Raw genomic sequence first — 26,029 nt, 5'->3', positions numbered from 1 at the left:
GAATTTTAGAAAAAGTTTAAAATGCTGTATCTCTGGAACAGTTCTAGATATTTTGTCATTTTTTTAATTTTATTTGAAAGATAATTGTTTTATGATTACAAAGAAATCCTCCACTTGGACTTATCTGTCAAAGTTCTTTCACTAAAGCATTCTGTACTTTTTAATATTTATAGAATTTTTTTTCAAAAATGCCAAGCCATAAAATTTTAATTTTTTTTCCTGTTGATTAGTACCACATAGTTCTACATTTCCTGAAAAGGAGCTTCCACTTTTATGTTAAATAGGTTTTACAAACAATTGAAATTTTTGGCATACATAAAACCTGTTTTATTACCACATTATCACTGTTTTGTACTGAAATTAGCCATTCAATGAACTAAAAATGTATTCCACTGCTTCAGTATCTTCCTTTGATACAGAGTGATGCCTTCCTGTTGAACCAATAGGAACTGGAGCACTTACAATCTTCAAAACATTGTGAACAGGAAATGAGCACTGATGATGGTGTTGCTGTCCTTCAACTGGAAACTTAAATCCAGCTGCTGATCGATGTGGTAGCGTGAAGTTCACTACAATTTCGTTTAACTCATAACTGGTGTCTATAACCTCTGCAATCCACCAGTCAGAATCATACACACACACCACAAACAAATCCCCTTCTCAGGTTGTGAATCTGAATACTGTCCTGCTGTTTCCAAGGGGTTGGCCGAATGAGCAAAATTTCTTCTTTCTTGCCCTTTAAAGTGCATGCAATATGAATTCTCTCATCATCGAGTCAAAAAATGTGTCTTCTGAATTCCTTTCACAGGAGTAGTTTGTTTGGACCATTCTTTTTTCTGCTCATGGAATTCTTCGATTTCCTCTTTGGACAAAAGAATGAGGGCTGTGGATGTGCAAGATTTCACGACTCATAAAATCCTCAGCATTCTGAACTGCTGCTGTATTTGGTCTGGAAGGATTACGTTTTGTAGCATGGTGCTTCAGCAGGCCTCTTTCACCATCACAGGACCCCTTCCTGTCATCAGTAGCCCTGTATACCCAGTCAGTTGGCACAAGTGACTTAATTCAAACAGCTGGTAACTATTTAAAATAACTAGCAGCACCATCAGAAATAATGATGATCACCTTTGCCCTTGTTAGCAGCTGCAGAATTTTGTGCATTGCTAGCAAAGCATGTGCTGAGTCATGTCCTGTGTCATTACTTATAACTGTAACACTTATAATCTTCGTAGTAACACTGTTCACGCACTGCACTTTCTGTGGATCGGGACTGTATCCTGGGCAGGCCCGATGATCACTGACTGGGGCCGGCCCGTGCTGCTCGAGTTGTTGTTGTTGTTGTTTTTGTTCAGCCGGCAGAGGTCGCGTCTGAATTCTCGCGTGCCCTCTGGTGGACGGGACTCTACTTGCGGCACCTACCGTCCGTGACGCGCCGTGCCATTGTGCGCCTCCCGCAATCTGTTTGGTGGCTACTGCACTCCTCCTCCTTCGGGGGGGGGGGGGGGGGGGGGGGGGGGGGGGGGGGGGGGGGGTGACGCCACTGTGAGCCACTGCAGCGGAAGGTGGAGCGGCGGGCAGGAGCGATGAACTCCACATCCATTGGATGGCCGGAGTCGAGGGGATCTGCCACACCCTCGAGCTGGAACCTTCGAATACGGCTGGAAGTGACCCACACGAAGAGGCCCCCATCGTCTCACAACCGGAGCCCGGGACAGAACAGGCGACAGGTCGTCGAACTCCTGATCCTGTTCCACCTCGGAAGAGGCAAGACCCAGTGGCGGGGAAGAAGGGGAAGGGACGACCACAGGGGAACCAGCCTCCTGAGAAACCGGGCCTGCTAGGGGGGCCGGCTCTCGCTGGGGCATCTCGAACGATGGCGATGCCGGTACTGGAGCCACTGGAGGCCGCCAAGGCGGAGAACCAATGCAGTGCGGCAGAGTCACAGCGGGGAGAGGAGGTAACGTCCCCCGCGAATCCAACACAGGTGCCGGCAATGGGGAAGTCGGTGTCCGAGAGGTTGAAGGGTGGGTGCCTGAACGTGGACGGAGCTGATTTTGGTGACGACGTATCACCCGGTCCCCCGCCTGCAAGGTATAGAGCCGGCGGCCATTTCGGCGCAGGACCACCGCCGGTATCCAACGTGGATTGCGACCAAAACCACGGGCCCAGACTGACATACCAGTGGAAAACCAGGGACGGCGTTTTGTGAAGACTGGCAAGGACCAGGCCGGAGGAGGTACAGCAGAGTCCCAGGTTTATGCCCATGGAGTAGCTCCGCTGGGCTGCGTTCTCCCATTGGTGTGGTCCGGTATGCCGTCAACAAAAACGTCAATGCTTCCTCCGCAGGAAATTCGTGCACATACTTTTTCATCTGCATCTTAAATGTGCACACCATGCGCTCGGCTTCCCCATTCGATTGTGGATGGAAGGGGGGAGAGCAAATGTGCCGAATACCGAAGCGCCTACAAAAATCCTGGAAGGTCTGCGAAATAAACTGCAGTCCATTGGCCGAGACCAGGGTAATTGGCAGACCCTCCAACGAAAAGATTTTGGCGAGTGCCTGGATTGCAACTTCTGAAGTGGTTGAGGAGCAGCTAACCACAAATGGGAATCGGGAATAAGCATCAATGACAATGAGCCAAAAGCCATTGAGAAACGGGCCCGCAAAATCGATGTGAACACGTTCCCATGCCTGGGTTGCCGGCGGCCATGAAGAGAACGCTGCCCTGGGTGAGGCTTGTTGGCTCGCACACTGGGAACAGGCTGCCACGAAGCGCTCAATTTCTCTGTCAATACCGGGCCAGTACACATGTCTGCGAGCCAAGGTTTTAGTACGGGAAACACCCCAGTGTCCCGCATGTAATAACTTGAGGACCTCCTTCCGTAAACTGGCAGGAACAACCACGCGAGGTGCAGCATCATCGGTAGCCAGAAGGAGAACTCCTTCCAAGACGGAGAGGCGGTCTCGTAGAAGAAAATAATTACGAAGAGGGTCAGAGGCCCGGCCCGGAGGGCGGGACGACCACCCCTGCTGAATGAAGCACAGTATTTGCCGGAGAACCGGGTCCACCGCCGTTTCCTTGGCGACTCGAGAACCAGTGATCAGAAAGCCATCAACCGCTTGGCGGAACACCACATCCAATTGAAAACACACAACCTCCTCCCGATCGAACATAGGATCCGGGCCCACCGGAAGACGGGAAAGAGTGTCTGCGTTGGCATGCTGTCCCGTAGGGCGAAAATGAATGTCATAATGGTACTTAGAGAGGAACAAGGCCCAGCGCTGTAGTCTGTGGGCCACCCTATCCGGAATCTGAGAGGCGGGGCCAAATAACGATATTTACGGCTTATGGTCAGTGATTAACTGAAACTTCGTGCCATACAAGAAAGGGTGAAACTTGGTAACAGCGTAGACAATGGCCAAAGCCTCTTTTTCCACCTAGGAGTAATGGGCCTGCGCGGGACTGAGCATTTTAGACGCAAACGCCAGTGGTTGCTCGGAACCATCTGCGTTGCGATGGGCCAGGACCGCCCCCACCCCATACTGCGAAGCATCGGTAGCCAGGACCAACGGCTTATGGGGATCAAAAGTAGCCAAACAAGGTGCTGATGTGAGGAGGCCCTTCAACGAGGTGAACGCTCGCTCGCATGCAGGCGACCAATCAAAAGGAACACCCTTGTGCAGAAGGCAGTGCAGGGGGTGGGCGATAGTGGAAGCCCTGGGAATGAACCGGTGGTAATAGGCAATCTTGCCTAAAAAAGCTTGTAACTCTTTCAGCAAAGCGGGCCGAGGAAGGTTGACGATACCTTGGACCAAACTTCCTAGGGGCTGGATGCCGCGCCGAGAGATGGTGTAGCCCACATACTCAATGGATGGTTGGAAGAAGGTTGACTTATGCAGGTTGCAATGCAGGCCCACAGACCTAAATTTGAGAAAGAGGGTGTGAAGGTTGTACAAGTGTTCCTTCGTGCTGCGGCCTGTGACAATTATGTCATCCAGGTAATTAATACAATGAGGGATCGTTGACGTGACATGCTCAAGATAACGCTGGAATATCGCCGGGGCACTGGATATTCCAAAAGCCAACCGCTGGTATTGGTAAAGGCCAAAAGGGGTGTTGACGACCGCCAGCCTTTTGGAGTCATCAAGTGGTATCTGATGATAAGCCTCCGACAGATCGATTTTCGAAAAATATTGGCCTCCCGGCCATGGCGGAGAACAATTCATCAGCCTGAGGCAAAGGATAGGTGTCCACCACCAATTGGGAATTAACGGTGGCCTTGAAATCGCCACAAAGACGTAATTTTCCCGAGTGCTTCCTGACAATAACGAGGGGCGAAGCCCACTCACTGGGAGAAATGGGAAGAACGACCCCTAGGGCTGTCAGCCGGTCTAGCTCTTCCTTTACCGGAGGGCAGAGAACCAAGTGGATCTGCCGCGCGCGTAGAAAACGCGGGCGAGCCGACGCCTTCAACGTTAAGTGAGCTTCAAAATCGGAAACACGCCCCAGACCCTCCTCAAAGATATCTGGAAAGTCTGACATCAAAGATTCCAGTGAGTGATAGGGAACGTCTGCGGAAACCAACTGTATGGTGTCAGTGATAGAAAAACCGAAAGCTTGAAAGGAGTCCAGTCCAAAAAGGTTAGCGGAGCCCGCATCACTGACAACAATAAAAGTAAGAGGCCGAGTGACTGATTTGTAACTCACATCGGTAGTGAATTGACCCAGTAGGGGAATGAACTGTTTACCATAACCGCGGAGACGCCGGTAAACCGGCGCCAACGGGGGCGATTCAAGGTCGGAATAAGTTTGGGCATTCAACAACGAAACTGCCGCGCCCGTATCGACTTTCAGTTGTAATCGGCGCGACCGAACCGACACCTCGATAAAGAGTTTGCGCGCCGATGCGTCGGGAGCCTGGCCCGATGAAACTTACTGAATGTCAACGTCCATGTCCCCAGAGCCTGCTTCCTTCGATTCGGTTGAGGCTGAGCGGCAAACTTTAGCAACGTGACCTTTCTTATTACATTTGCGACAAACGGCCCAACGCTGGGGGCACTCCGACCGATCATGACGTATATAGCACGACGCACAGGACGGCAACAGGGGCCGGCGGTCGGAGGTCTGTTTACGCGCCGCGGGGGGATCGGCCGTAACGGCCGGATTGTACCGCTCGCACGTCGTCCACCCCGGGCACAGTGGACGCGGCCGCGCCGCCCTGAAGCTCCGCGATGTCGCACCACGCTTCCAGCTGTTGACCCGCTGCGTGAGAGACTTCATACGATTGAGCAATGGACAGGACTTCCTCGAGGGAAGGGTCTTCTAACTGCAGGGCCCGTTGCCGGACCTCCCTATCAGGGGCCGAACGAACAATGGCGTCGCGTACCATTAACGTGGGCATACGACTCTCGCGACTGCTCCGTGACAAAGTGACACTTGCGACTAAGACCGTGCAGGGTAGCGGCCCACGCCCGGTAAGACTGATGGGGCTGTTTCTTGCATTGATAGAACTCGACCCTAGCCGCCACAACAGGCGTGCGGCGGCGATAATAGGAAGACAGCAATGAACACAACGCGTAAAAAGACAAGGACGAGGGTTCCTGCAACGGCGCGAGCTGGCGCAAAACGTGATACAGCGAAGGAGATATCCAAGACAAGAAGAGAGCACGACATACCTCGGCATCGGCAACATGAAACGCCTGGAAATGCTGCCGAAGGCGATGTTCATACGCGTCACAATCCTCCGCCGTCTCGTCATACGGGGGAAAGGGAGGAGGGAACTGTGCCGGAGCAGACGGCGTGAAGAGCAACGCCGGAAGCACTTGTTTCATGGTGGCCAAGAGCTCCGTCTGCTGCGCAACCAAAACTCGCACCAAATCCTCCATGCCGTGGAGAAGATGCGAAACCGGAACAACGACGCAACACGCGAAAGAACGACCTTACTCGTCGCCAATTGTGTAGTAACACTGTTCACGCACTGCACTTTCTGTGGATCGGTACTGTATCCTGGGCAGGCCCGATGATCACTGACTGGGGCCGGCCCATGCTGCTCGAGTTGTTGTTGTTCAGCCGGCAGAGGTCGCGTCTGAATTCTCGCGTGCCCTCTGGTGGACGGGACTCTACTTGCGGCAACTACCGTCCGTGACGCGCCGTGCCATTGTGCGCCTCCCGCAATCTGTTTGGTGGCTACTGCAATCTTCTTTTGAAAACATGTCACTTCTGTAAAAATTTAAACCTGGTCATTACTCCAGTGATACCCTTGTACTTCTTGTGGGAGAATTACAGACCAGTTCTCAGCAAAATCACAGTGAAGCACTGAACATAGTTCAGCCTGTACACACCATTTTACTTCTGCAATGTGTTGTTGCAATTTCTTCAGCTGCTCGTGTGTTACTGCTTAAACTGACCATTTCCCAAGTTCATCAATGGAACTGTCAAAGGCAAAAGTTTTCTTAATTTATTTTCCTCCCACATTGTATATGTAATTACTGCAGAGTTACCTGCTACGTCTTCCAGGCCAAGTGTCTGTAAAAATAGTCCTCCCTTTCCAGGGTAGTCACCACATTCTTGAAACAAACAAGTCTCTCGCTTTATGTCACAGACTACTAATGACTGCACACGCCCAACCAAGGTGTCATGTCACGTGTTCCAGTAAGTTCTTCAAAGTTAACACACGAAGGTCAAAATTCGTGCAGAATACATAAACAGACATTTCTAGGTGGGTGTGGAACTACCCACTTAGGTAGTAGTGCACAAAATTTTGATCTTCCAATATCTGAAGTTGTATAGTTGCTCTTATAAATTGCAAAAGTTTTGTTAATACTGCATGTTGTGTAACTCTTCACTTTCGCAACTTTTTAACCTTCAACAGTTACAGTTACAGTGTCTTTTTAGTTGGCACTCTGGCAAGAACAGTTCCATTTATCTTCCACATAAAATGATTGCAACATTTGGACTTCACATAAAAGGACTGCACTATTTGAACTTTAGTAGCTCCTTCAGGATGATTATAATAGGGTCTATGTCTTCCAAAGTCTCCTTTTACAGACATCACGTTACTTGATTTCCCTATCATGTACTTTGATACTGATAGAATGTGGTTCAAAATTGTTTTCTTTGAAAATGTCTCTGGAATAATAGTTATAACCTGCACCTTTTCACTGTAGGATGCACAATATTCAACAGCTGAATTGATATTTGTGAAAAATCCCTGGCAAGAGGTGCAAAGTCCTTTGGTTTATTTTCTGCTGAAGATGGAATTTCTACTTTGAAGAGTATGGTCAGATCTGATTAGTGTATTCATCCATAGCTTTAGAAATTTCTCTGCACTTTCTTGATGCATAGAGCTTATGACTCAGCTTCAGTGGTCACAGTTTCTTAACAGGACTAACACCTACCTCTGTAATTGACTGATTCAGGGTATTTAATTTTTCCTCTATTGACATGAAATCTGCACCAAGGGAGGCTTCACCTTGTTCAGATACTATCATTGTTATTCTGTCAACACATTTAAAACACACAAAAGTTGTCACTGGAAACATCTACACCTTGAAACAGAGTCTTCAAATGAGAACACTTATTCCCAACCTGAACAAAGTCTGTTTTTTTGTTTGTCTTGTATATCACTCTCTTACGGATTTGCAGTCAGCATACTTCACTCTCCTGTGGCCCCAGTCAGAAGACATTTCAAGCAGTCCTTTTCACAATACACATTGCAACTGTGTCAACTGGCAAATTTCTCATGAAGACACAGAACTCCCTGGATGGTCTCAGATTTCTTAGAAGCCTCTTCAGTAAGCAAATTAGCACTGAACAACTACAATACAGAAAAAAATGAAATGATCGTACGGCATTGTTGGCCAGGAGGACCCATGCGGGGGAGTTGGGCCGCCGTATTGCAAGTCCATTTTAGTTGATGCCACTGCGGCGACTTGTGAGTCAATGATGATGATGATGGACAAACACCCAGTCACCTCGAGGCAGGGAAATTCGCAAGTTAAAAATGGTGTTCGCACTGTCATCTTTGGAGACCTGCATCTCGGGGCAGAAATTTTTTTGGAGAAGCATAAAAAAGTACATGTTTCTTACTTACTCCTGAATTTTAACATACGATAAATTCAATAATATCCGAGACTATGAAGGTAAGCCCCCTGCCTCAAGTGGTATGGATTATGCCTTTAACACTTTTTCGTATTAAGAGCTAAAACTGCAAGGCAAATTAAACATAAAACATATGGCATGTAACAAATAACCCTTTTACGGGGCTACAGTATGGTGGAACAAAGTAGTGCAGGTGATGGCTGCTAAGGAGCTCAGCATGGCACTAAGACAGTCCAGCTTTCTCAACAGAAAATTATGCTCGTTGTATTGGTAGTGTAAGTAATGAATCCTAGTCAGAATTTCACAATCAAGTACTAGCAATGCTTTAAGAGGTTCTCTTTTCAATATCACTTCCAGTTTTGAAACATGGTTTTGTAAAATCTTGACTAGAGCCCTTTAATGCCTGCTTGCTACATATAGTTCCTATATTACATCAGGAATTACAGTTTCCTGGGGGCTTTAAAAACGCTCAGTTCTCAAATTAAAGGATGTACAGAATCCCAGTCTACGCAACATGTAAAGCTTTATAGAAAAGTATATCAACAGATAACCACAAAGACTAAGCTTCTTAGAAATGACAACATAATAAGAAGGTAGGGCAACAAATCAAAATCTGTGTGCGATATTGCAAAAGATGAAACAGGGAAGATGCAATGAGGAGCAGGAAATTACTCTGCCAAACGGTCAAGATGGCAGAAATGACTAGCAAAAATACATAAATGATTATAAATGCATCCAAAACACTTGGCTTAAATTTCACTGATCAGGATAAACTCTGGGTTTGCTCACCAGTAAAGAACATTAGGTTTGTTTGAACTAATGAGCAAAAAGTAGTAAATGTCATTAACAGCATCAAATGCAAAATGTCAGTTGGTGTAGCTGTTCCAGTGTCACTTATAATCTGTACACTAATTGGCTCATATTGTTAATTTATCTCCTTCACTAACGAGGTGTTCCCTGAAAGATTAAAAAATATCGAAAGTGACATCTTTATTGAAGTGTGGAGATAATAATAAAGTGTGGAGATAATAATAAAGTTGAACATTACCTACCCATTGTACTCCTCTTGCATCCTCTAAAGTAATTCAGAGATTAATGAAACAACAAATTGCTAAATACATAGATGACCACACAGCGTACAGAATAATAATAAGCATGGCTTTCGAGAAGATAGAAGTACAGAAACAGATGACTGAGTACACCAACAAGGTAGTAATTTTGATAATAGGGTTGTCAGAGTTAATTTAGCTCTTTCAATAGGTTTCGCACAGTCACGAAATTCTTTCAGATAAGTTGGAGGCAATGGGGATAAAAGGAATAGAAAACATTTGGGTTCAATCACATTTTCAAAATAGATTACAGGTCGTGGAGCTCTCATTAGCTAATGTTAGCCATAAAAATCAGATCAGTATCTGATTCAAGGAAGGTCAAAATAAGTGTACCTCAGGTAATGTGTTTAGACCCCTCCCCACTCTCCGATTCCTTATTTACGTAAATGATATATACACATCAGACACTCCTGCCAAGATCATGTTGTCTGCAGATGCTACCAGCGTAAAGTGACTGACGTTAAGGAATCTCTGTCAACAGCAACTGATAAAGCCCTCAAGTCCTTGCATTCATGGTTCAACGCAAACAGGATGATCCTAAAAGTGAAGAAAACAGGCATGTACAGTTTGGGAAGATTTGTCAAAACGCAGATCTCCATCTATTACTGGACGAAACGAGTCTGAAAGGGTACAATGGACAAAACTTTTATCTATGTTGACCAAGACGAACTAGACATATCATGTAATTATTCTCTCATAGAAACTCAGTTGTGCATGGTTTGATCTGAGAATTATTTCTAAAGTTTGCTCCCTATCATATCCGCGCAATGTAAATTAAAAGGTTAACTTCATTAATTGTTAATCAGTTATTAAAAAGTTGACTTCATTAAATGTTAATGTGTTATCTTATAGGACAATTATCAGAAGTTAAAGTCAATCACTAACATGTAATAGTGAAGATAATGTTGTCAGTGTAGTGTTATTATTGTTGCTTGAATAAACATTTTCTGGCTGACATCGAAGAGAGATAAAAAAAGTTTTATCATTTACTGTCAAACAGGGTGATTCTGACCAACTGGGAGTATCATTGAGCCCAGGACCATTTTCACCCTTTACTTTCCTTTTCTGCATAAACTAAAAATTATAGTGTAATGCAATGAAAATTGTTACTTCGAATTCACACACTTTGAAATAAAATTTAAAAAACAGTACAGCTCAAAAAGTTTTTGATGCAAGCCCTACATATCTGCTCATAAATTTTATTGGGAGAACTTTCCTGGCCCAGAAGAAATAGCTAATTTTATCATCATCAGGTTTTTATATGTTCATATTCACACAGTTTAATGAAGTTGTCTGATCTTTTTAGGAGTACAAACAATTTTAACAATTAAAAATTCACGTTTCTGTAATAAATAATACTGACCGCATAACTTTTTTCCCCTCAGGGGTGACACTGACCCCCAAGTATTATAACCGAATTTCCATTAATCCATATGGTATTTGCCTAAATACTGCGTAAAAAGAAAGTGTAATTTATAAACATTGTTTGCAAATTAAGACTCGGGTATCAATGAATTTAAATTCCTATTCAGTCTCCGACAGTCTGTTGTTACAAGTATTCTCTTTGTTGCGTAAGCTTTATATTGAGATTTGTGTTTTAACTGTAAAGAATGGGTACAATAAGCTATAACTTTACTAGACTGTGACGTTAAAGAATAAAGTACCAGTTTATATAAATAAAGCAAAGCAATAACGAAATAAAAAATTGAACTGCAATGTCAAGGTGCAAGACAGTACCTAGATGTGGTTAAGGAAATACTGGAAGAAGTGATCTTTTCAATTTTAATAAGAATCTGTACACTCTAAACTCCCAGGTGAACATCCAAATACAAAAACAAAGAAAATTTATGTGATCTCTGGTAAAACAGTTTGTTCGTGCATTGAACATTGGCCCAAAATCACTCAGAAGGTCATCAAATGAAAATGTCTACACTACGTAGTAAGATCAAATTGTCTGCTGGTACAAATGTTACAAACTATCCTCAGCCAAGTTGTTCCAAGTCATCCACAGCTACCTAATAAACTCTCAAAGACCAAGAAAAATATTTCCAAATCTTGTGGTAAATCTTCATCAGCAGATAAGCTTCATGTAATGAAATTGCCAGTCACTCTGGAAACTGATGAAAGTGACTTTAATCCTGCTGCTCACTAAGAGCAAGTGTCAAGATCTTTTCCCAAATGACTTATGATGATAGTATTTGGGGGGGGGGGGGGGGGGGTGTAAAGGGGTAAGAAGAAACTATTTAGTGTGTTTGTATTACTCAAAAATTTGCAACGAAGGAATAAATAGTTTAAGTAACTGGGCTTCACTCCACTGACTCAATGAAAACTGCATTTGCTCCAAACGAAGATGAAATATTCACTGCCCCATTCTGTTGTATAAGTGGCAAGCTGCCTCCCCGAGAGCTACCCTGATGAGCACAGAATTCTGTATAAAATTCCAGACAGGATATTAGTAGAAGGATTTAACGTTTTTTATCAGTAAAAGTTTTTTGTGGTGTGTTTTAGGTTGGTTGATTCGGGGCGGGAGACCAAACAGCAAGGTCACTGGTCCCATCGGATTAGGGAAGGATGGGGAAGGAAGTCAGCCATGCCCTTTGAAACTAACCATCCTGGCATTTGCCCGAAGTAATTTAGGGAAACCATGAAAAACATAAATCAGAGGGGCCAGACACAAGTTTAAACCCCCCCCCCCCCCCCCCCCCGTCGTCCTGAATGTAAGTCCAGTGTACTAACCACTGCACCACCTCGCTCGGTGGTGTGTTGTGCACGTTTATAATAAAACAAACGTCCAAGTTAGGAAAGGGGTCAATACAGATTCTGACCATTATTTAATGCAAACAAAAGTAAAACTTCAACATCGAAAACTCTTCAAAACATAAAATGTTATCCCAAAATTTGACACTGCTAAAATAACCCCAACTCTAACAAGCAAACTTGACAAAAAACAATCCAACAATTGGCAAAGCCTAAAAGAAAAGTAGGTCACAAGAGGACAAAATTTAATTCTGCTTCAAAATAAATAAGAACAATCTTGGTGGAAAGTGAATTGTAAAACAGCAGTTAAGTCTAGGCATGAGGTATTCAAAAATTGGAGTAGTAACAAAATATGTATCACATCTTTCTAGTTGTAAGAAAAGAAACATCTAAATTAAGCCAACAGACTAAAAGAAACTACGAAAATGCAAACTTCTAGAAATTTAAAAAGATTTCCAAAAGAGCAGTATAAGAAACTGTTATAAAACATTCAAAATAAAACTTATTACCAACCTTGCTTCAAAAATTAAAATAAATGGCTGTTTGGCTCTTAACAAACAGGAAAATTGTAAGGTACTTGCTGAATTTTTGAAGAACTATTACATCATCCAGAACCAGTGAATAAATGCCAACCATAGCAAACTAAAAACAGCAACCACAACACTTAAGAACCTGATGAAACTGAAATGATTAAACAAATTAAGACACTTAAAAGCAATAAAGCATCCAGAGAAGACTGTATAACCGCAGAACTACTAACATCAGCTGACCCTAACACTATACAAGAGATCGCTCAACTAACAGCATATACCTGGCAAACTCAGAAACTACCCGAGGACTGGAAAACTGCTCTAATTCAACCATTGAATAAAAAAGGGGATATAACTGATGTTAATAATTACCAAGGAATTTCTCTTGTCCCGGTTGCAAACAAAATTCTCTCAAATTATTTACTTGGTCAAGCCCAAGAACAGTTAGAACCTGAAATCATTGAATATCAAGAAGGCTTTAGATCAGACAGTTCCTGTTCGGAACAATTTTTTTTTTTAAACTAATTTTTTGTAACAATAGGGTATGTACATTTGCAGATTTTATAAAGCCTTACGACTTCAGTTCACTGTGAAAATTTTTGTCCAAATTTTTAAAGGAGCAAGAGATAGATAAAACTAACACTGATTAAGGAAACATTAACGGACACTAGCTCTGAAGTTAAATTCATGGGAGAAATTTCTGAATCATTTTATATAAGGACTGGTGTTAGACAGGAAGATAGACTCTCCCCATTACTGTTTAACTGTGTTTTGGAAAAGATGATTACCGAATAGCAAGAGCAAAAGTCTAGTCAAAATATAGAACAATCAAGTCAGGCAGAAGTAATATGAGAGTTGATTGCCTCGCCTTTGGAGATGATCTGGCAATTTTAACTAGGGATATTATCACAGCTCAAATAAAAATTTAAGTTCTTTAAGAAGTTGCAGAAAAAGTAGGACTACAAATGTGACTCAAAAACCAGATGACGACATGCAACAAACAAACCCCAAAGTTTTCAACACAAAATATGGAAAAATAAAAAGGCTTTCTCAGTTGAAATACTTGTGGAAAACCATACAAGAAAATGGTCTGGAAAAAGCTACAGACTAAGATCGCTGTCAAAAAATTATAACTGCACCAAGATTAACACAATATTTATAATAAAAAAATCACCTTATAAATTCAGTAAACTCAGGCGTCACAGCACTGTAATCAAACCTGAATGTCTTTAAGGAGCAAAAACTTTAATTTAAATAGAAAAAGGGATACTGAAGAAATTCAAAAGAAAGAAAGATTACCAGGAAAATATTAGATCCCAAAATTTCTGGTTGGAGAAACTTTTAGGCTGAGAAGTAATAAGGAAATAAGAGAAAACACAGACATACATGGTGACACAAGAAAACGAAGACTTCAATTTTATGGGCACATTAAAAGAATGGCACCCACTAGGTAGCCAAAATAAATCTTAGAATTCTACAAAAACAGAAGTAAGGTCAAAATTGAGCCAATTAAACAGATCGCTATGATTAAGGAGGATCTTAAAGTAGCTGGTATAGCTCAGGCAGACGTTACAGCTAGAAAATCGTTCAGGCAAAAGACATTTACTTAGAAAGTTGGTCAGAGGTAAATTAGAAAACGGACTAGAATACCATAGTCTGATGAAAGAGACTTCATTCTGAAAGGATGGAACAAAATTGGACACAAAGGAAGGCCACCCATCAAAAGTGACGGATTGTACCTCATGTGGATCTAATAATAATAAAATCTGAGAAATGTTAATGTAACCCCACATCATGAGGTAACATCACCCCTTTTAACTCTTTTTCCTACTAATATATGAAAAATATAACACACACAGTACATATGGGCATTTCTATAGAAATAATGAACAAAAATAAAAATCACTGTGAATATTAAACGATATATACAAGAAATATTCAACAAGAATGTTAAAAAAGGTGCTTATCTTGTCCCAGATGATGGTAGTTTTATAATTATTCAGTTATTAGTGCCAAATCATGGGAGAATCAAAATAGAGGAGAATCATATAGTACCTGATGTAAGATGCATATTTCCCTTCATGAAAATCAACATGTTATAGAACTTTTAATCTGACAGCGAGGCTCATTTAGCAGACAAAACTTTTTGCCAACAAAGATGTCATTTGATTGCTGCAATCTAGCGTATAAGGGTATTATATTTAATAAATGAACTTACTGAAACACTTTCCCCAAGAAATACTGCAGCCTTTAATGAGAATTTGGCTTCATTGTTGCTGCTTCCACCAATGCCGCTTCGAGTATATCTACTTGTTGAGAACTTTTGGCAGCTTCATACCTCAAAGCATGTTCTACAACTTTTCCCATTTGTTTTCTTACTACTTCTAATCAACAGCTCTGATACATTCTCAACAGCCAACACCTAGACATTATCACTCGCACTCTACTGTTCCATGAATTGCATGCACCCTGGCCTGTAGCCACACACCTACACGACCTGAACTTATCAGAACACGATTTCCATGTGCAGCACAGTGTCATTTTTGTTACAAATAGTATCTAATGAATAATGGATTCAAAGTTAATGGAAGTTGGAGTGCATTTATGTTTTTTTTTTAATTGACTTAAAATACACTACTCAAATAGTTAACTTTTTTCCATTAGCAATTAACAGTCTTGGGTCCAGCTATGCTCCCCAGATTGTCCAGACTGGGTTATTTTGGTTAATTACAGTCCATTTTAGTTTATGGAAAAATTTTCTTTGGTAAAAATTAATAGTCATTTAAATTAAATTTTTACGCTACAGTAAAGGGCTATTCGAATCTTCTCACATAGTTCGGCTAGGGTTCATTGAAAGCCGCTATTTAAAAAGTTGTATCCACTTACTGTTCCTCCTTGTATGTATGCAAACGTGAATTGACAACAAGAGCTAGACTTCGTGACCTGTTAGCCAATTCCAATTACCACAGTTATACTTGCAACAGTGGATCCCTACATACAGGACAACTCTCACTCTAAGACATGTGAGCCAGTTTGGTGCTATTCTTCATAATGCACTGTCAAGACACAGGTTGGAGATGGCAATGGCTTTTAGATCCCGAGTTAAAATCATTTCCTGCCGAAAAGTCTTTCTACAATAAAAAATCATTAGTTAGCTTATAGGATTGTTAGGCCCTCCATGTTTCTGTTATTGGTTTTCTTCTTCCTCTGTTTCAAATGAGGTGCAACACATCTGGTGCTAACCTAACTGTGACAGTTATAGTGTCAGCAGGTTTTCTTGCACTCTTGCTTTATACCTTTCAGCACTGCTATATAATGTATTCTCATGTTATTTTTTGAGGCGTGTTTTAAATCAAACCAACATCACTGACTGACTTATTGTGTATTTTGTACTTTTCTGAGTGTTATGTAATTTGTTAAGTTTTTTCACTTTAGCACTGTTTTTATTTTCAGAATTTCTTTCTCGTTTATTTAGTTTTTGTGCACATTCTCACAATGTAGATTATTATTTAGTCCCCTCCCAATCATGTACCAAGCGAGGGGCTGCTCCAGTCTTAATGCACCGGACTAGCGTTCAGGAGGACTGGGGATTATTCACCATCCAACCATTCTGACTTGGGCTTTCCATAGTTTACCCCTGTTGTCAAGATGAATGCTGGAATGGTTGCTTTGATTTGGCTGTGGCCAATTTCCCACCCTATCCCCACCTAATCTGATCCTATTTTGCAAATATTTTTATTTACATGGGTCAATCCATAAGAAGTGGTCCAATGATGGTGGCTTGACCATTTTTAAATATTTTAATTTTTTATATGTGATTGCCCTATATTTGAGAAGTTCAAAACAGTTTTTTTTAATAATTTACCTTGCACCTTTACTGGATGGCGGCCATTTTTATTTGTAGGTGCAGGACAATTTTTCAGTCTGAAGACATCAGTGAAAATTTAAATATCTCTGCACTGGGTTATGTTACAACATTGCAATTGACATGATTGTTTTTAGAAAAGTGCACTCTACAACATTGTCTATTACACAAAATACCCTAAATTCAAAAATAACAAGTAAAAATGAGCTCCAAAGTTTGGCATCCAAATTTTCAAAAATCCACTTTTTAGGCCCAAAAATAACAAACAAGGAGTAATTTGTGAGCGTATTTTTTTCCTATAGTTAAATATCATACACTACTATCCTCATATAGAGCAAGAACACTTACAACTGTTTCCTTAATTTTTAAGAATTTTTTGAAATTTGAAAATTTTCATTTTTTGTAAAGTTTGGGGTTAGTTATCTCAGGTGGGACTGAATATAAAAATATGATTTTGCACAGTTTGTACACCTGTATGATATCAACACAGGCCTACTGAAAAATTTCAGCATCGATATCTGACTGAAAAAAGATATGAATTCTTGAAAAGGAGGAAATAATTCACATTACTCTGCAATTAATCTTATGGCTGTTACCTATTCATGTGTAATATTGGCGGGATATAAACAATTATGATTGAGGTAAGATACTGAATTATGTACAAAAAGTGGAAACATCACTAACATTAACGTTTATATTATTTTGACATAGGCTACTTAAAATAAATATCTTCAATTAACATCCTTTTAGATGCAAGTTTCTAAACCTGGTGGTGAATGTTAAGAACACTTACTTCTTCAGACAGCTTGTGTGATATAGAATAAGACCCCCCTGTTGCTGTGTTAAGTACAACCACTGAAAGTTTCCTTAAAATATTTTTCATTGGCATCCAAACTTTGTCACTAGTAGATTTCTTGAATGATGTTCCTGAGCCAGAAGGGTGGTAAAAATACACAAAAACCATCATTGTTTTCCAAACTTATTCTTTTAATCTCTGCAAGCCAATTTTACTGGCACAATGATCCTCATAAATTTCGGTTTCTGATGTTACGTAGCATCGAACTAAGTTTTCTGCAATGCCAAGGAATTTGTGGAAATGCCTTGTTCCCATTATTGCCATACAGTTTTCACTTCATTTGGATTGACCCATATATTACTTCTGCATGTTTCTGACATGTCTAATATTACTGTACAAAATAGCCTGTGGACGAATACATAAATAATACGCAGAATTAGCAGCACATCCACAGCTGGGATGGAGACCATGCTGGATATGACCCCATTACACCAGTGGGTTAAAATTGAGGTGGTAGCAACGACACAGCTAGGCTAAAAACTAGAAATAACAGGATATCTGTAGGATATCTGTAAACTCACAGCAATATACTGAATGTGTTGAAAAATGTCAAATGATTACGACTTCCAGCCACTTCAATAAACCTTTCAATTTAATGAGTGGAAGTAGGGAGCAGCGAAAGAATGAACAATGACACCATGCAGGAGAAATAGTCTGGTTTACTGACTGGTCAAAAAATAAGGTACTGGGGCCACGGCACATGGATGTGCATCTTTCTAAGGAGGATGGTCACAGTATTCCAGGCAGAAATATCCATTATCAGAGTGTGCACGAATAAGAATTTCTATAGGACTTCAATATTTGTTCACAACCAAGCAATTCTGAAATCTCTGTCAGCCCCTGCAACAATATTAAAGATCACTAAGGAATCAGTGGCAACATACAAACTGGTAAGTTAAGAACATGTGTGACAGTTCCATTTATTTGACTGGAACCTGTCCTAACCACTGTCAAATCGAAACAACAAATCAATCACAAGGCATCATGTAGAATGTTTGACTAGGATCCAAAAACAAAATAATGGTAAGTCAATGACACGAAAGCCACATGCGAAAAGTTTTGTAATCCTGGAATTTAACAGGAGACAGACCAAACTCGCAGTAGCACTAATGAGAGGCCATGGGAAATTTAGGAAACACCTACAGACAATGGGTATCGAAAGAGTCCCTTCGTATAGGCTGTGTGGTGTAGGTGACAAAACTGCACCACACCTTACCTTCCAATGCACAGCATCTGAGATCGGAAGGCAGAATATTCAGTTCATCAAGCCCTGAAGTAATTGTGCTAATAAAGACTAGTACAGGGACTCCTACCATTTGAAGGCAGTAGTTGGCTTTAAACCATTAGGAACACAAGGAGTGAAACCACATAACAACCACATTTCGGGCAAGCAATAGCGGCCAGGTCTACTGTTTTCATCTCCCAGTTCAAATGAAATATATGAAGAAACACTCCATGAATATTTTGTTGCATATTATATATAGCGTACACAAAATAAAAAGAAAATGCAATGGGTCCACTCTAACTTTCACCAATAAAAAGTCTGTGCTCCACTTTTCTGAAATGCGCATAGGTACAGAAGGGAATAAAGGACTCAGGCAATCTGCTCATGAAAAAATAGACATTTTCAAATATAGTTTTAGAAACTACGGAATATAAGAAACAGTTACAGACTCAAATTGCTAGCATTAAGAGGAACACAACTAATTTTCATTCCTGTCTTATGTTTATCTCAATAAAAATCAATTTTCATGAATAACACATATGGACACCAATGTTTATCAATAGTAAACACTAGCCTACTTGTATGTACAGCATAAGAGAAGTACATATCAATAAATATTTACAAAATCTTGTGCAGATGCCAATAATGTGCTTACACAATCCCAAAAACACCAAAAAACCGATATACATACTTCCTTTGGATTAAGTGAAACATTCTAAACCACTCTACCAACTCTACCAAAATGTGGCCTTTTAACCTTATATAGGCCTTTGACTACATTAGAGATCACTGTGACCATAATTCAAATTTTAAAAAACTACCCATATACAAGAGAATAATTGTCAGTGTTATGTTATCTTCCTATTTGCACATACATGACATCATGCTATTACTGGGACAAAGCTGAAAAACGGTATTGATAAATTCACCTAACAGTGGTGTGTGTGTGTGTGTGTGTGTGTGTGTGTGTGTGTGTGTGTGTGTGTGTCATCACATGTATACAAACAAACAACAACAATGTCAACATTTGTGTATCTGGATAATTTTTTTCGTATGTTAAGTTGGACTGACAAGTTGATTTCTAACATAATACAAGATCCACAAAAACGGCAGTCTTCCAATCCATGAAAATGGTCCTAAATGCCTTGGGCAAGAAATAATTAAGCTGCACAATATTCTTAGATTTATATAAAGCATTTGATCTAATCAGCCATGACTTATTGCTTATGAAACTAGAATCTTATGGGGTCCGGGGACTCGCCTTCAAAGGTTTATCTCTCTGATAGACAACAAAGTACAACTATGTCATGAAGGCAAAGAGTATCTCTCAAAATCTGACAGTGGCAGAAATGATGATGTTCACTGATGACAGTAGCATTTTCATAAAAGGATACACTGAGAATAATCTACAGCAGTGTCTCTAGGAAAATGAGACAGCAAAATGGTTTAGCAACAATGCTTTGATCATAAATGAAGATAAAATGGTATTGATGAATTTCAGTAATACTAAAAGTAAAGCTAGAAGAGTAAAAGCTGAGTTAGAGAACTATGTTATTGCACAAGCTCCATACACAAAATTCCTATGCATGTGGGTGGATGAGCACTTGAGATGGGAAAAGCAGCTAGAAGTTTTGAGTAAAAAACCAAGTAAATGCTGCTATGTGCTAAGAATGCTTTGGGACTGTTGCAACACTTAATCATTGCTATGTGCCTATTATGCTTATATAAACAATTTGCTTAGACATGGTGTGATCTGGTGAAATACAGGTATGGCAAAAAATGCTTTCAAACTTCAAAAAAGGGCTATTAGAAGGGGATTCTCTGCAGAGTGTCATGCAGGGAAATGTTTGAAGAATTTAAAATAATGACTCCTCCTACATTACACATCTATGAATGTGTCTGCTTTCTAAAAACTCACCAGGAATTTCCAACATGAAATAATCAGGCTCATAACCAAGAGACAAGGAACAGAGATGATTTTCCTAAGACTCCCACAAAGGAACACTCCACCAAAAAAGTGTAAACTACCATCCCAAAATACTTTAGTGCCTTGCCTGCTACAATAAAGAAAATTTAAGAATTTCACAAATTCAGGGTAGATCTTAAACCATTTTCTCTAACACACGGTTTTTATAACATTGAAAAATATCTGAATATGGAAAAGTAATACTATTTATTTATGCTAATGTAAAATATTTGTATTTATTATCAAAGTTTTTGAAACAAATGAAATATCAGAAAATATATTGTAATTGATGACATCCATACAATGTTTATTGTTATGGATGAATAAAGAGACAACTGAAGATATATGTTAAGACTGATACATGGCAGTTTGGCTGTTAATTGGTTAACTATGGAACCGTTCACGTAATCCCCACAATTATGACAACCTGTCTACACTACATACTGGAATTTTAACCCACCATAACTTAGGTCAGGGGATAACACACCTATACAAAGATTCTGGGGCTTAATGCATATGCAACATGATACCAGCAGCACTACTGTCTAAAGAATTTTAACGAGGTAGCACTCACCTTCTACTATCTGAAATCAGATCACAAACGAAGCTTCCATTAAGAAAGTGCTATGTTTATCAATGATGTTCATCAAAACTCCAAATGAATAAGAAAACCAAGGTTTCATCCTTATATACCGACGCCACATGGGATTAAAGACTGCAGATCTATCCAAAATGCCGAACTTTTAATATAGTTTGTTGTGCTAGTGTTGGGATTGGTGACTACGCAATCAACCAGTACGAAAACCAATTAGGGGATTTTTGAAACTCTAAATTCTATTATAGAGAACGAAAATCTGAGGATACCTGTTTAGGCTCATGATTACACGCAGTGGAAACGCTTTAAACAGGATATAATCACAGTACAAGGCCCGCTTACCTTCTAGGAGTCTTCGGTGTTTTCGACTGTAGCATTTGTAGCATCTCACTTTGCCTGTCAAGTAATGCGTCAGCATCAGTCTGGACATCAAAACCATTCATCTTATCTGGTTTAAAACAATATTTCTTGGCCTGAAATTCTGAAATGCTGTTGAATAGCACATCCAAGCACCGCGGCATAATACCACCATTAGTCATATCACCGGTCATAGTAAAAGTTTTTCCACTTCCAGTCACACCGTAAGTAAAGAGGAGCCCGTTTTTCCCCTGGATGAGATTCTCAACCAAGGGTAGAGCAACAGTATCAAATACAAATTTCTGTGTACTTGTTTCGTCAAAAACGAACTTGAATGTATACTGCAGTTCTTTGTATGTGCCACTTCGATAGTTAACTGAAGACTCTGGAGGAACAAGACGAACAGTACTAGGCGAAATAACAGCCATGCAAGACACATCGTTATCATTTTGCATCGGCCGTATACGACAATACACTTTCACAGGATCCCGCCCTGAACTCCGTTGTTTCGAAGGCGTTTTCTTGAACGGAGTTCTGCTTCTCCTATAATTTAAGAAAGAAAAATGATTAATTTGTGAGCCCTGTAAAATTCGGTACTCAGTCTTTAGGATGCAACTGGTTACTTCATTATATTGCTACACTCAAGAGTACATAACAAAATCAACCCTTACTAGTACAGCTGGCAAGCGCCAACACTGTCACTTAATGTCAATATAAAACCAAGAATAATGGATAATTGCAGAATTCGTAAATCGCTTTATTATTAGTTGAAACGCAAACTACTGAAATTTTTGTACTTACACTGGTTTCATGTTTCACATTGAGCAGCACAACACACAATAGTGAAATGTCGGATTGTTTCACTCAAACCAACTCAAACAAACCCGCTCTAGCCGTTTCAGACGGTTACAAAGATAATCCTACCAAAGATGCTCCAAACAAATCGCGTCTTTGTACGGTTGCCATTATCGATTCAACTTCCACCATTCACTACGTTTACATGCGACTCATATTCCGAAAGATGAAAAACAAATTTACAAAACCGTTTCTCGCTGACGCGTTTACATGTTACGGTCTGCAGCAGATTACTAGCCCAATTAAATGTGGCGCCTGGAAAACAGCTATTACAGTTTCTAATTTAGTCAGCACAATCACTATTTCTCTTCAGTTACACGAGGTACAAACAGCTCCAGTCTAATATCGTACTTCTACTCATCCTTTACTAAACAAAAAGCCACGCTGTCCATATTAGCCGAAAATTTTTAAAAACAAGACGGGACCTGACAGCCCAAGCACATTTCAAAAACGGTTGAGTTTACATGGATAAGAAAATCGATTGCAGAAATGGAAAACCATCAACTAGAAGCGGATTTCCAGAATTTTGAAGTGTGTACGTAACCACTCAGAAGCGGTATTGGGAAATCGTTTTACGAGATCTGGTTTTGAGAGCCCCATGTAAATGGGGTGATTGTAGTCATGTTGTAGTCGCTAAGAAAAAAAAATATTTAGCAAGAGTAAATACACTAGGCAGGAAATGGAAATATTAACGATGACAATATCAAAAAACTAAAAAGTTTCTTTTAGGGTAGAAGCGGTAATGTACGCAGTCTACTTAATCACCCAATCTCCAATAAATTTACTCAAAAAATCAGAAGAATTATGAATTAACAAGAAGTTGAATCTTTTCGACATGTCAAAAACATTTGCCAGTAAGGGAGTCAGCAGGAAAGACAAGGTCAGATTACTGAATGTATCTTAGTAGGATATTGTGAAGCATACAGGTTTTTCGAATCAATTCTTCAGAAAGTAAGTGATGTTATTTTTAGGGAATGTACTTTTAAACAGTATAACGAAGATACCGAATCAGATGTATCAAGTCCATTGTTCATATCATTCCTGGAAGACAAACAGAATAGAATAGCGAAGACTGAACTAGAAGCCATTGATCTTGGGACCATCACATCCAGATTGTGAGAAAATAAAACACCTACAGATGTCCTTCTGATTTTCTTCATTTTGCAGTTTCGGCACTTCAATACGTCATATACAGGCTGTAATAGATGCCAAAAGAATGGACATACAAAAAATCACATCAAGAAGTTGTTCAATGCGCAATAGCTGCGATGAGACTCCAAGTACAGGCAATACAAAACATAACAATGAGTGACTGCATCAAAGATGGCCAATACAGTAGTCACCATGAATTCCAAAGCCAAAGAAGATTGATTAAATGTCATTTATCAGTCTAAACTAGTGATTTCTTGCTAAATAAACAGTCTATTGAATTGGTTCTTTCTCATTATAAGAGTCAATGATGACAGAATGTTCCCAAAAGTGGCTGCAGTTGATATAATAAGTGTCACCATCTTAGGAAAAGAGCATAGTAGATACTTCCACTGGGATTCTCAGTTTACGATCAGGACAGCAACCAATAACTGCGAAATGGGTCTTTTAAACTAAGAAGGATTTGAAAGTCTGCATTGTAAATTACAATCCATGCCTAACAATAAAAGACTGGGCTGAGAAACGCCTAGATTATAACTAATCATAATCATCAGTAATACAACTAGATCTGCCCCAAAAGTTACAATCATTAGGCCTATCACAAATGATAAAATTGTCAGATGTGTTCAGTGTTACAGTGACATCAGCTGAGATTTAATTTCTCAGGGCAGCTAAAGGCTGCATCCTGGTGGAGAAAACACAGAATTAAGACAAGAGCTATAGATTTTCGTTTTGGATAGCAAAATTAATAGATAAAAATCCAGCTGCTGTGACCATTTAGAAGTAATGTAGTAAGGTTGTCTGCTTCGAATAGCTGTGAACTACAAGTCCAGTGGACAGAGAAGTGTTGGATTCTGAACACAAAATAATTCCCAGAACAGGGTGTGTAGCCTACTCCATGAAGTGAAGAGCATTGTTATGACTCTCCTCCACGTTTTAGGCCAGTTTCCATTCTATATTGTTTTCTTAAGTTTTGGAACGTATAATTTACTAACAGTTATCTGTTTACTTTCTAAATCTAGGCATAATAATTAGTGAATCACAATATAGTTTTAGAAATAACATGTCAATTATTGCTGACATGGACTCTGTTGTCAAATATTTTCATCAAGTGTTTGAGGATGATGGAATTCTACATGTCACTTTCTGTGATCTAAGCAAAGTCCATTGATTGCCTTAAGCACACATCACTTATAAAAAAATTAACTCCTATGGCATTAGAGATAATAGTCAAACCCCTTTTACAGAACTATAAGCAGTTTATCTGTGTTGACAAAGAAATGTCTGGTACAGAACAAGTTACAGTAGATCTTCCTCACACATTTGTGCTGGGGCATTTCTTTTTCCTAATAATGATTAACGATATGCCATGATTTACTAAATCCAGTATATTTCTATATGCAGATAATACAGCTTTTCTTCACAGTGATTTCAGTAGCCTTAAAACTTGTACTGAAAAGACAATCTTTCAGTCATCCTACTGGTTTGAAACAAACAGATTCTTGCTCAATGAAAACAAAACTCAGCAGGAAATTTTCACTCTAAAAGAAAAACTTCCACTACATTTTTCACGTGATGTTCTTTGACAGGGCAGCATGTTTAGATGATAAATTATGTTAAAGTCAAAGTGTAGAGGTAAGTTGTCTAGAGTAATATATTTCTTAAGGTGACTTATGGATGCCATAGTTGAAATACATGTTAGACTGTCCTATGTTTCATTTTTCCAAAGCATAATATCATTTGATACTATGTTGTGAGGAAATTCTAATTGCATACATGACAGTTTAATATTGAAGAAAAAACACTATCAGGCTAATTACTTGTTCTTCATACACTGATCAGTCAGAGCATTGTGATCACCAACCTGCCGTCGATATAAACACATCCAGGTGATAGCAGTGTTACCCAGAGAGGAATGTCTGCTAGTCAGATACACGCACGTTGCATGTAGTATCAGTGAGCATTCTGTCCATGTGTGATATGGAGATGGCGGATGATCTACCTGAGTTTGACCAAAGGCAAATTGCGTTGGCCTGGATGTTCGGCTGAAGCATTTGGAAATTGCATGACTTGTCAGGTATTTGAGGAATGCTGTGGTGAGTGTCTTCAACAAATTTCAAAAGCAAGGTGCAAAACCACATCTGGACATTATGGCTGTGCAGCTGCTTCCAGGAAACCCTACGTCTCGAACACCTCATGGCCAAACACTAGCAGGCAGCATGCTCACATGGCGAGGTTCTGACAAAGAGCCTCTTGAATGCGAGGTCGCAAGTTCATATCATCCTTCTATGAGATGTACATATTACACTTCACAAATTGAGCGTCGTCCACATTCAAGATATGTTCAAAACAAACCATTAACTTGCACTATGAACACACAATGGAAAATGGTGTCTCGAATGCTCACAAAGGTTCGCACCATCTAGATCAAATACCAACTCTTTGGGAGTTACAAACTATGCAGGACTTTCACCTAGGTACCCATTCTTAAACAATGCATATAGAATCAACTGGTGTAAGGGATGATGAGAACTGATGGAATGTGATGCCATGCAAAACAGTCAGTTATGGAGCTTATCATGAAACTTGGTCTCCTTTGGGGCATAGCTGCAGACAGTGCGATAATGTTTCAAAGCCACAAAAAAATCCAGAGTCTGAATTAT

At 40.1% G+C, this 26,029-nt stretch overlaps 1 protein-coding gene across 1 annotated transcript in view; it reads right to left on the bottom strand.

The window, feature by feature from the left end:
* The window catches only part of LOC126169121 (kinesin-like protein KIF23), a 162,778-nt gene extending 140,476 nt beyond the window's left edge, over positions 1-22,302 (bottom strand). Inside the window, exons 1-2 of the mRNA XM_049920616.1 lie at positions 22,164-22,302; positions 21,348-21,905 (exon numbers count right to left, since the gene is read on the bottom strand). Of these exons, the coding sequence (XP_049776573.1) occupies positions 21,348-21,905; positions 22,164-22,174 (569 nt within the window). The 5' untranslated portion in view covers positions 22,175-22,302. The remainder of the gene's footprint in view (positions 1-21,347; positions 21,906-22,163) is intronic.
* Between the last annotated feature and the right edge of the window lie 3,727 nt (positions 22,303-26,029).

The sequence above is a fragment of the Schistocerca cancellata genome, chromosome 1, assembly GCF_023864275.1.
Source record: "Schistocerca cancellata isolate TAMUIC-IGC-003103 chromosome 1, iqSchCanc2.1, whole genome shotgun sequence".
Classification (NCBI taxonomy): domain Eukaryota; kingdom Metazoa; phylum Arthropoda; class Insecta; order Orthoptera; family Acrididae; genus Schistocerca; species Schistocerca cancellata.
This window is presented reverse-complemented; position numbering and strand designations above follow the sequence as displayed.